The sequence below is a fragment of the Chlorocebus sabaeus genome, chromosome 23 (assembly GCF_047675955.1).
Source record: "Chlorocebus sabaeus isolate Y175 chromosome 23, mChlSab1.0.hap1, whole genome shotgun sequence".
Taxonomy (NCBI): domain Eukaryota; kingdom Metazoa; phylum Chordata; class Mammalia; order Primates; family Cercopithecidae; genus Chlorocebus; species Chlorocebus sabaeus.
Genome location: NC_132926.1, coordinates 83,135,337 through 83,147,761, shown reverse-complemented (window position 1 = coordinate 83,147,761; position 12,425 = coordinate 83,135,337). Strand labels below are relative to the sequence as shown.

Sequence of the window (12,425 nt, the reverse complement as noted above, 5' to 3'; positions counted from 1 at the left end):
AGCATATCAACTGCCAAAGTCTTATCCTTTATGTAAATGGAAATTTTTTCTGAATTCTGTATTGGTAAAATTCTTACTCTGTCAAATTAAATAGATGATTCAAAACACACTTACTTGCACCAAGAATGAGCAAGCCAATTTAAACCATTCAGTTGATAATCTCTTAATTCTAAGCCCTCATGTCCTCCAATATAGGATGGCTGCTTCTTCAGGGCTACAAATCTTGGCCTTTGTTTTAATACCTTCAGCAGAAATAAAATTATGTAGAATTATTAAATATAAGAAATTATACTAAAAGATGAAAGCCTCAGCTTTACCATAAATTCTTAAATTTCATCTCTCATCATCAAGCTCAGAGATTCCATTACTCAAAATGTATCTGAGGATTCAGTCAATACTGTTTTCTACTATTCTAACAAAAATGAAAAGTGAAATATTTTGCCTTCTTTTTTAAACAAAAATTTATAGAGAAAATTAAGTTCCTGCCAAAATATGAGTCTCATGTATATCACATGCAAAACCTATGTTAAATTGTTCACAATCATTGCTCCAGCCTTAAGCTACAAATAAACCATAAAACTGGCTTAGCTTACCATTCAATTTCTGAATTCCAAGTTATCCCTATGAAGAATGTAATTCTTTTAATAAGGAAAGAAAGTCTAGTACTATACAGATCTCAACACTATCACTAGTAACTTTGGGTAAGTTACAAGGACTCAGAAAGTATTGTGCAAGGTAGTTCTGGATACTTTCCTATATCCCTCTCCTCTTTCTCTACCTTCTAAGAAAATATCCACTATCTTTAATATTGAGCATATCTCTAGTTTCCAAGAGCTTTTTTCTATTTAGTTTCCCAATCCTTTCCAACAATCGACATAACCAACTTATCTTTCTGACATAGTGATGCTCAACAAGATAAAAGACAGTACAAGATTTAAGAAGATATATTGACCAAAACATCGTTTACAATTTTTTTAAAAGAGAAAGTTTCAAATAAAAAATTATAAAACTAAAACTAAAAAACAAAAACACACAATTGCAGCAAGTTCACTTCCTGTCAGACCAATTAACCAAGAAATATTCTCCCTTAGTCTATCTGAAATCAGGATCCAACTGCTGTATTTAGGCTTGTAAATATTTATAATGCATAAATATATTTTTAATAATTTAAAATGTTAGACAATACTCACTTTGCAATCTTTAAAAGGAGTAGTTTTTGATTGGTTCCTGCTAAAATACTCATCAATGCACGCTTGAAACTTTTTGGAAATGAGAGCTCCATCTTCCCAGCTGCACTCTGAGTATGGAAGGCCCTGCCATTTGCAGTAATAATCAGGATAACCAGCCGCTGACTTTTGATTGGAATGAGCTGTGAGATAATCAGGCATTTACTTATTTTTTTTTTTTTTACATTTAATCATCAGATGCACAATTCTTAGTAAAGGCTACACGAGTAAAATTTAGCTATCTAGTTTACAATACTCTTTTAGTGAGAGCAAGCTACTGTGTATTTGATGTGTAAGTGGCAAATTTATGACTTTTTTCAGATTATTTCAAGCATAAAAAGATAAAGTTTTTTTAACCAGAATCATTTATCACTAACCAATTATACGTTCCACTATTTGATACTGTTTATGTAGATCATCTGTAAGTTCTTGCTGGCAATTATAATATTCCACATCTTCTGGAGAAGCATTTTTCAACCTGAAAAATTATTAATCCGGGAACAGACTTAAAAATCTCCCATAAATAAGCTGCCACTCCCCCAACCCCAACACTATTTGTAGCACAGAATCTTCCATTTTGCCACCATGTGGGCCAAGTTTCAGTAATAAAGAAACTAACAGGAATAAGGCATCATTAATTTTTAACTAAAAATTTGTAACTTATAATGTATGAGACACTCTACGTGACTGTTATCACGGACAGGTTTAGATAGGTACACCCCTAGGAGTTTTACCTTGAGATGGAATAAAATCATCCCTCAGTACCTGCAGGGGATTGGTTCAGGATCCACTACAGATGCCAGAATCTGAGGATGCTCAAGTCCCTTACATGAAATGGCATGGTACTTGCAATATAACCCACACATATCCTCCCCTATACTTTAAATCACCTCTAGATGTTCTTAAAATACCTAATTTTACATTTACAGTGTAAATAGTTGTTACATTGTATTGTTTTTAATTTGTATTGTTGATTGTTGTTTTTTTTTCTTCCCTCCGAATACTTTCAATCCATGGTGGGTTGAAACCAAGGATAGAAAAACTGTGGACAAAGACAGCCAACTGTATTATAAAGTCTATAGTTATTTTAGGCTATCATTTGATGTTACTATGTATTCTTTATTAACATGAAGGCTTAGTAATCTTTGAACTATTAAAAAAAGTATGACATACAGCATACTCACCATCTTTTTGTTTCCTGATCTTTTTTCTTATAATTATCCAATTTTTTCATTCCTCTAACATTCTGCTGCTTGAGGGTTTCTTCTGTCTCCCAAGTGTTGTGGATATGGGACCATCCTTTCCATTTAATTAAATACTGAATCTCTCCTGGTTCTTTGTTTTTTTCAAAGCCTGCATTTGGGTCACCATCTGCTTCAACTGCATAGATGGTTGTAGTAGCACCAGTAGCTGAAAACAAAAGCATAAGATCCTTCCATGTAATCAATTCTGTTGTAGGATTATATTTCAACTCAAAATTTCAAAAATACGAACACAAAAACATAATACTCTTAAAGTATCGGGGGTATAGAAACTATGGGAAATTCTATCGCTCATAAATAAAACTAAGAATTTTAAAATTATCTAATATAATCCCCTCTTTTTTCAAATTAGAAAAAATAAAAAGATAGAGGTCCACCTGAGATCCCACAGCATTATTCTATAATTATCCACAATATAGGAAATGTGGTCAGGTGGAGGCCCAGTGCGGTGGCTCACACCTGTAATCCCAGCACTTTGGGAGGCCAAGGCAGGTGGCGGATGATGAGGGCAAGAGATGGAGACCATCCTGGCTAACACGGTGAAACGCCGTCTCTACTAAAAATACAAAAAATTAGCCAGGCGTGGTGGCAGGCGCCTGTAGTCCCAGCTACTCGGGAGGCTGAGGCAGGAGAATGGCATGAACCCGGGAGGTGGAGGTTGCAGTGAGCCAAGATCGCGCCACTGCACTCCAGCCTGGGCGACAGAGTGAGAATCCGTCTCAAAAAAAAAAAAAAAAAAAAAAAAAGTGGTCAGGTGGTTATTAAGAAGATACTCAGGCTAAGCAAAGCATGCTTTTATAAAACATAAGTAAAACAACAACAACAAATCCACCCGCTTAGCTTTCAACACTGTTGAAACATCTTTAACACTTTACTCTTTTTTTTTTTTTTTTTTTTTGAGATGGAGTTTCGCTCTGTCACCCAGGCTGGAGTGCAGTGGCGCGATCTCAGCTCACTGCAACCTCAGCCTCGTGGGTTCAAGCAATTCCCTTGCCTCAGCTTCCCAAGTAGCTGGGTCTACAGGTGCGCACGACCTCACCCAGCTAATTTTTGTATTTTTAGTAGAGATGGGGCTTTGTCATGTTGGCCAGGCTGGTCTAGAACTTCTGACCTCAGTTGATCCACCCGTTTCGGCCTCCCAAAGTGCTGGGATTATAGGGGTGACCCACTGCGTCCGGTCCTTTACTCTTGTAAATATTATTTAAATAAGCAAACAATAAATGGTTTTTAAAAAACTACCTCCTTTTCTCCCAATCCGACAATCCATAAATCTTTCTATGGTTTCAAATTCCTCTTCCTCAGGTTGAGGAACGTCCTCTCCGCAGACTTCCAGCAGGTCATCAGAATCTGTTTTCATTTCTTCATCCTCCTTATAGCTAACATTAACAGTTGCTTGGCGACGAGAACTTCTTTTATCATTATCATAATCTTCTTCATCCTCCTCCTCCTCAGACGAATCAATCTGTCTCTTTTTTTGTCCAAGAATCTTCTTTCCATTTTTTGACTTAGATCTAGGAAAGGACAAGAAGAAAAAAAAAAACCAAGATTTGAAAAACTATATACACAAAGAATGAACACCTTTTACAATCAATTTTCACCACCAAACTGAGACCATACCTATTTTGAGGTTTTCTGCTTTTGACTTTGTTTTTTGGCTCATAATCAGATTCTGTTTCATCACAACTGCTTTTATCTCTCTCTTCTTCAGATTCTGAATCTGAACCAGACTGAGACGGAGATCCTGACCCAGACATTTGCCAATCTTCACTGTAGACAAAATTTATAAAGTATTTTTATTTGTACTTATACAGCAAATTTTATCCCTAATACAAAGATGATCAAATCAACTAAACTATATTCCAGTTATTATCAAAAATACTGTTGCTTTTACTCATGCTAAAAATGATGAAGCATTTATAGAATAAACACACGCCGGATAATATTCTTCATAGACTTCTCTCACAAGTCTAGTTTTGTTTATCAGTTATACGTCAATGAACAGCAAATAAATATTTTAATTTTCACTATAGATGAAAATCTTGTAAAATTATTCTACTTGCCCTCTCAAAAAAGAGATACTAATCCATGCCATTTTAATTCTCTAGAGGCTGTGATTTTGAAAAACACCTTTTTAAACTGATTTTTTAAATAGTGCCCGTTCACTAAGAAAAGCTTACAGAAAAATGTAAAAACAAAAGCAACACTAGTACCATCTCAAACATTCAATCTGAGTACCTTATCTTTTTATTATTTTTAGCCTGTTAAGTCTATTTCATTCCAATCAACATGTAGAGAAAAATAATGGATGTTAATATTTTGCTATCATAAGAAGTTCAAATGAAAGGTACATACTGAATTCTTACAAATACACTATATCCTATTTCAGCTATGCTTCTGCTTCATTGCTCTGTATCTTTTGCACCAATTGTAACTATGATGAAGGCTACATAAACAAGCGTATATGATCATATCTGCTTATGATAAAAACATAATAGAAGCAAATTTTTTACTTTGACATCTTTTCAGGGCTTGCATGCCAAGAAGTCTCCATTTTATATTTTTATAACAGAAAAAAAAAATGGATGATCCAATATACATCTATTAATAGGAGGATCAGAGAGATTTGTAGAAAGAAAAAGGAAAAAAAATCCAAAGATAAATGACTGACCTTTCAGAATAAAAGATAGAACAGACTAATAAAAGATATGAGTCTTCACATTAAAAATGCCTGAATCTTTTGGGAAAGGCAAGTAACCACTCTAATAGGCAGAGTATCAAAGGCAAAGGAAAATAAAAGTCAAGAAAATGGAATGTTTCCAAACCATTAAAATAAACATGGATTGAAATTTTGAAGTATTCTTAATACTTGCTGGGTCAAAATCTTTAGGAAAATACAGTGAGTTTCTAGAATGAGTTCTACAGTATGAAGTAAATTTCACATGCAGCTGAATAGTAAGGATAGCTATTAACATAATTATAAGAATCATCCCAAATCAGTCATCCTGTCATCCCTATACTCCTATATTCCCAAGTTATTAACATCTTCCGATATTACAACTAAGGAGATCATTAAAGTTTAAAAATATATAGGGGGAGTTATAGGAGATAAAGAAATGGCACAATACCCTTGGGTAGTCACAGAAAGATAAATGTTAAAGATTTATCTTTAAATGGTGTAATGGTGTAAATTAACTTTATAAAATGCCAAGAACTAAGAATTTAGAAGACTTTCCTTTTGGTAACAATTTTCATAAAGAAAGAAATATGAAATCATTAAGATTTTTCTAAAATGAAGAAGTCAGTTGAACAAAATGACATACTCTCTATGCTTTTTCCTTTTGACCTCACTTGATGAGTCATCGGAATCTTCACTGCTAGAAGAATCCTGCAGAAAAAAAAAAAAAGTCAGTATCATCCACTAATGATTAGAATGTAACCATATCAAAATTTTACTTGCTATACTATTTAACATTCACTTTATGAATAATAGCACTTGTGAAGCCTTTTTTAATGTAGTTTTATTTATATTAACTAGCTGAAAGGAATCAGTAACATTTTTATTGCAAATTAATATAGCCAGTGAAATTAAGTAAACAGCAAAATGTCAGCACTTTGTATAAAACCTTAAAATCTACCCTCTCTGGAGACCATTATTGTTGCCTAGTATAGCCAAAACAAGAAATCCTAGGTGCCGGCATGCCAAGTTTTGAACTCTTTTCTTCACCATTACTATTACTTTTTGTTATAATTTTTCCTGTTTTTGTGCAAACATACATGTATGCATGCTTGCACACACACACAAACTACACTGTTGAAACAATTTACTCTTTCAAAAATATTATGTTGAGAATTCTGTTATTATTTTGTACAAATATGATTTAATGGTATAATATTCCTTCATTCATACATGTATATGGATATATGTGTGTAGGTGCATATCAAATTTAATTATTTCCCACGGAGTTCACATTATTTCTAACTTTGGTGTGATGAGCAAATGCACACAAATGTCCCACTGCTTATTTTGGATTAATCCCTAAAATTGGAATTATTGGATAATGCAAAAGGTGCATTTCAACATTCTTGATATATACACTTAAAGTATTTCCTACTTATTCTTTCAAAGCACCTATTATTTTTAATAATTTCACCAAATACTAGTTAAGTGATTCAGCAGCATGTCCACTTTTAAAATAAAAGCTCATGATGAAAATGCACCTCTTCTGATCCGCTATTAGATGAGGCTTGATGTTGTTGTTGTTGCTGTTGCTGCTGCTGCTGCTGCTTCCTGAGCATTGCAGATCTCTGAACGGCCAGAATACTAGGACTAGATTTCCAAAACTATAATAGAAATATAAACCAGTGAACGATGAAGTATTAAGAAAATTGCAAAAAAGGTTAATTTATTGAAAAGCTGTACCACCATCTTTACGGCCTCAAAGTAATAAAGACTATTTTCCTTACCTATATGTAACACGATTATCATTGCAATATAATTAAATAAAATGCTGAGTTTTAGTTATGTATAAAAAAAATGGTGTGTTGAGTTCCACAGACAATATTAATCAATATCCTCTTGATATTAAGAGCATCTAAGTGATAATACGCTTTATTAGTGCAACTCATAGTGTGGTTACCTATTTTATCAGTGTGAGGTGAAGAGGCTGAGTCAGAATATACACCAACAATGTCACTAGGCACATTGTTTTAGTTCAGATTTGGTGGGGGGCAGTAGTAACATATTTTTCTATGAAGGAAGCCTGTGTCGATTTATATTCTGGCCCTCAAGCATCTTATCTCATCACAGACAGGTACTCTGAGTAACACTGTACACTACCATGAGGTATAGACAAGTTTTTATATCTCTTGTAGTAGTTTTTTTCAAACAGAATAGCCCCTTATCCTATTCTATCATTATCTTTGAGGAATCTGAGTTCCATCAAATTATTCTGTTAGCAGCAATAAAGTATTTCCTTTGAAGATCTTGAAAGTAGAGATCATACACAGTAAGGTTAACAAGTAGACCTCAGGATGTCTTAAATTTGTATCTATGACACAATGGATATTTACGAAACTCAATTTCTGCGTAAGAGGCAGAAAACGTTTTATTTGCCTGCATGTGATTTACACTTTGTGTTTTCTAGTTCGAAAATGCATCTATTCCAAGCCAATTAGTCCACACGTGTACCACCATGAATGTGAGGATCACTAAAAGTAAATTTTAATTTAAAACGCTGTCTTCCCTAAAAGCTAGATTAAGAATGGTATAAACCAATCCTCTAAATTTTCCCAAAGTAATACAAGCAATCTACCTTTCATTGGGTATTTTATTGATTACCTCAGCTCCATCAACTTTCGGTGGTTTTGCTTGAACTTTGTTTTCTCGGGAAGTGTCTGACTCAGACTCTGACTGACTGCCTGATTCAGATCCGGAGTCAGAGTCACTGCTACCTGACTGGCTACTGCTTCCATCACTACTGCTTCCAGAACTCGAACCAGATCCAGAGCCTGAAGCTGACCCAGAATCATCATCCGACTGGCTATAATTTGAAAATAAACAATTTCAAACAAAATTCATTAGGAATTTAATTTTTCTTAGACGTCAGCAGAAAGCCCCAAATCATTAAATTTCACTTCATACTTAATATTTCAACTATCTTTGGCCAACAAAATAGAAAAATAAATTGACTTAATCTATAGTAACAACTGTCATACTTGATAATTTATACGTGATATATTACATACTTGATAGATTTATGATACATTTTATAGATTTTTATGGCTAAAACATAAGCAACAAGATTGTAATCTTCTAAGACAAAATGCAAAATCCACTAAGTACAAGATCCTGGGTTAGAAACTTTGAGAAGTCAAGAAGTTGAAGCCATGATACCTACCTTTATAAAGTTCTAGCAATTATAAAGTAAGCAATGTGCGAAGAAAAGATTAAACGTGTTAAAAAAAACTCTTAACAGTAATAAGCAGAAATTTATTTGTAGTTTCTGCCTGTTTTCAAGTTTCCATCTCTATCACTCCAGGAGAATGTAGTTTATTATAATCGAGCTATGATAAAATATAATTTATTTTAAAAAATCAGTAACGCTGCTTGTCTGAGAAAACATTAATTAATAGTTCTTCATGGATCTGTAGCAATAAATCTGAAATAGCAAATTCTCATATTTCCTAACATGCATACACATACATACAAAAGCAATTAACATTTCATAAACTATCTTTTTTTCCATTTCTAATTTTTAGTCCAAGATAGAGCAGAAATGGTCTGGACTAAACAGTTCATTATATAATTATCCCCAAGGTCATTTGTTTATATGTTGAAAACTAGGGCATTAAATTTCTGGTACATACGGTAGAATCAGATTTTGATGTAATTTCATTTGGCTTTATGAGAAACCACAGGTAACATAGTTTACAGATACACAAGAAAATACAAGCTTCCTGTCCTCTTCTGTAATTTTCTAAAATGCCACCAGATGGAGGTATTTACTCTAAGACAACACAGTAATTCTCTTTTTCCAGAGCAAGAATTTAATAATTTCTGCATGAAAACAGAAATAAAAGTTTGCAGGAAGAATTTTGATTCTACAGGTGAGATATATAAATGCTTAAAGTATGAATAAGCATTATTGTTTTTAAATCTAATGGAATAAATGTTATATTCACAGAAACGGTAAATTAAAATTTGCTTCTTAAAGGCTTATGTTACGAACATCATTTTTGCCATCATGTCTACTCTCTGGTCACATAGTGTTGAGGTCCAAAAACAGCATATTACAGGCCTGTAATTCTTATTAGTCATTAGTCACTCCAGATGCATAGCTAATACAGACTGCTTGTTAACAAATCAAAATTCTTAAATGAATATAGAAATCTTTCCTTTCACATTCTTTAGGCAGTAGTACTGACTGGAGATAAAAGCAACAACCCGAGGCTAGGCTACTCTAATCGCACGGGTTTATTGTTAGAATGCCTTTACCTTGGGTATTAGAAATACTGAATAAAGTATTTTATTGAGTTGTTCTTTAGTAGGATAAAGAATATGCAAAAAGAGCCAGGAGCGGGGGCTCACACCTGTAATCCCAGCACTTTGGAAGGCAGAGGCGGCCAGATCACCTGAGGTTGGGAGTTCGAGCCCAGCCTGACCAACATGGAGAAACCTCATCTCTACTAAAAATACAAAACTGGCCGGGTGTGGTGGCGCACGCCTGTAATCCCAGCTACTTGGGAGGCTGAGTCAGGAGAATTGTTTGAACCCTGGAGGTGGAGGTTGTGGTGAGCCAGGATCACGTCACTGCACTCCAGTCTGGGCAACAAGAGCAAAACATCTCAAAAAAAACCAAACAAACAAGATGCAAAAAGAGTAAGGAATATCTTATTTACTGCCATAGAATGATCTAAGATACAGTTTAAGTGAAAAAAAAAAAAAGTTTACAGAATGTCTCTTTTGCATAAGAAAGAAAAATATTTATATGTATTCGCTTCTATTTTTTGAAAAGCAACAATGGCAGAATAACCCAACTATTAAAAAATGATCACCTAAAGAGAGAAGGAGGGAAGACCAGAAGGAACAGCAACTGAAATGAGTCTTCAGTTTTAGAATTACGTAAATTTTTTGCATGATTTTTTTAAAAAGAGATTTTAAAAATGAAAGACAAATATATACGGGGCCAGAAAAAAAATTATAGACTGAAAACTCTGAGCTAAAACAGATCAAAAGCCTCTCCCTAATTAAGAAATTTTATTTCCACCTATTGCTGCAAATGCTCTTTCTAAAATAAAAAGCTGATTGTGGCCTTTCTTTTTTAAATCTTCTGTTCTGTAACAAAGTTCAACAAACATCTATGAGACCTTTCAGGAATCTCTAATTCTCCAATCTATTTTCAACTGGTTGCTTACTTAAATCCCTAAGTTCAAGCTATGGCAAGCTAAATGTAATTCTCTGAAAGCCACTCTTTCCACTTCCTGCCTTTGTATCATTCCTTCTCTTTTCTTTTTATTATGTAATTTTTTAACTTGAGTCCCACCTCACAGCTACTCCTCCAATAAATCTCTGCTAACTCTATCTCAACCCAATGTTAAATCAGGTATCCTTTCTCAGCACTCCCAAAACTTCTTGAATATATACCTCTATCTTGGTTACGAGCAAACGATGTAATAATCACTGTAGTGTTTTTGTTTTCAGGTACCCCATCTAAGACCTTACGTTCCTTGAGTGCTGGGATTGGCTTATTGCTGCTTTATGTCAAGCATTAAATGAAGAATACAATGTTTCACAGGTAGATGAATGACTAAATAAGTAAATCAAAGAGATACAGGGGGCACAGTTTTACATATTTTATGTAAAACTCACAAATTTGGCTACTAAATCTCTGATCTCCAATTAATATTTTATTTTAGGTAACAACCAGTATTACTAATCTTTTATAAAACTGAAATATCTGTACAACACTTAAGAGTTATCCTTAAAGTATATTAAATCTCACTAGCACAATACTATTAAAGTGGTAGGTAGATTACTAAAAACACTGAATTCTTAATTCAGATAATATACCCATGGAATAAATAAATAAATAAACCCATTGAATTCTTTTCCTCACTTAATTCACAGAAGAAAAACCACCATTAATAGGTACTGTGATAAAGTTATAGTGTTTTCTTAGGGTAAATTAAGGAGAAATACCACATTTAAAAGATAAAATAGTAATTCAAATTAAAGTGTCTTTTCAAGTTTATTTTTATATACAATTTCAAATATAAACTGTAGAGTAATATGATGAATTATCATGAATCTATCACCCAGCTCCACAATTAGCAACTCATACCAATCTTGATTCAACTAAGAAACTATTTGTAAACATTTGCAATACCAATATATCTTAAAAGATCACTTCTTTAATATTAAAGATTTAATATTATTAAACATTTAAATTAAGTATACTGAATATTAAATATCCACATCAGGCTATACTTTTAGTCTCATAATTGTTTCTTCCATTCTGCTTTCTAGATTTTGCTAAGTGCACCCGTGTTATCATTTAATATATTTTTCTATCCCTTGTATTTCTTATAAACTGGCAATTATATCTAGAGGCTTGATCAGATTTAAGTTCTGTTCTTGACAAGAATAGTTTATACGTGGTGTTGTGGACTTCTACCAGATGGCATTTAATGTTCTGTTGTTTCCTTTTGTGTGAGATTTAGTAAAAATCTGTGGACTCAGGTACTGCCAGCCTTATCCATCCATTATAAAGCTCCCCATCACTTCATATCTAGTATTTTTTAGTAGCCATTGATGATCATATGTTTTCTTCCATTAATTAGAGGCAGTGAAGTGGTGACATCATTCATCAGTTACTCAAAACATCTTTTCTTCATTATTAGGTAGAATACTTCTATAAAGAGAAACTTCTCCCTCATTGTATTTGTTAACTCTGAGGTACATAGTTCATGAAGGGATTTTATTTCTTTTCCTTATTTACCAGTTTTCAAAATGAGTTAAATCGCCAGCATCTTCTAAAGTTGACCAATAATTTTTTAAGTCCCATTATGAACTCACGGATTTCAATTTATTTTATAAATTTTAATCCACTGTCAGCATCCTTGATGTCCAAACTCTCCCACCTTTTGCCAACAGGAAACCCTTTATTAGCACCTAAGTCCTTCTGACAAGACCTGAAGCAGTCTTGGATAACCTAATTGCCTTTCTAGTATGACAGGATGTACCAGGCTCATCTTGTGTATTTGTTGCCTGGGGCTATAACCCAGTCATTTTATCAAAAAGCCCTTCTATTTATAATAAATTAGAAACTAAGCTGCAATACTACTGGACTGGTTGCCTTATTTAGGATGTTTCAATTGAATGAGCTAGGATGCGCGTATTTTTAGAGAAAATACATTAAGAATTCATGTAATTCAAAAC

General features: G+C 33.5%; 1 protein-coding gene across 2 annotated transcripts in view; it reads right to left on the bottom strand.

The window, feature by feature from the left end:
* CHD1 (chromodomain helicase DNA binding protein 1) overlaps window positions 1-12,425 on the bottom strand; it is a 73,711-nt gene that overhangs the window by 42,841 nt on the left and 18,445 nt on the right. For both annotated transcript variants that reach the window (XM_073010792.1, XM_073010793.1), the window contains exons 3-11: window positions 7,827-8,028; window positions 6,707-6,829; window positions 5,809-5,873; window positions 4,106-4,255; window positions 3,728-3,999; window positions 2,411-2,636; window positions 1,604-1,704; window positions 1,191-1,369; window positions 115-242 (exon numbers count right to left, since the gene is read on the bottom strand). In XM_073010792.1, coding sequence (XP_072866893.1) covers window positions 115-242; window positions 1,191-1,369; window positions 1,604-1,704; window positions 2,411-2,636; window positions 3,728-3,999; window positions 4,106-4,255; window positions 5,809-5,873; window positions 6,707-6,829; window positions 7,827-8,028 — 1,446 coding nt within the window. The remainder of the gene's footprint in view (window positions 1-114; window positions 243-1,190; window positions 1,370-1,603; window positions 1,705-2,410; window positions 2,637-3,727; window positions 4,000-4,105; window positions 4,256-5,808; window positions 5,874-6,706; window positions 6,830-7,826; window positions 8,029-12,425) is intronic.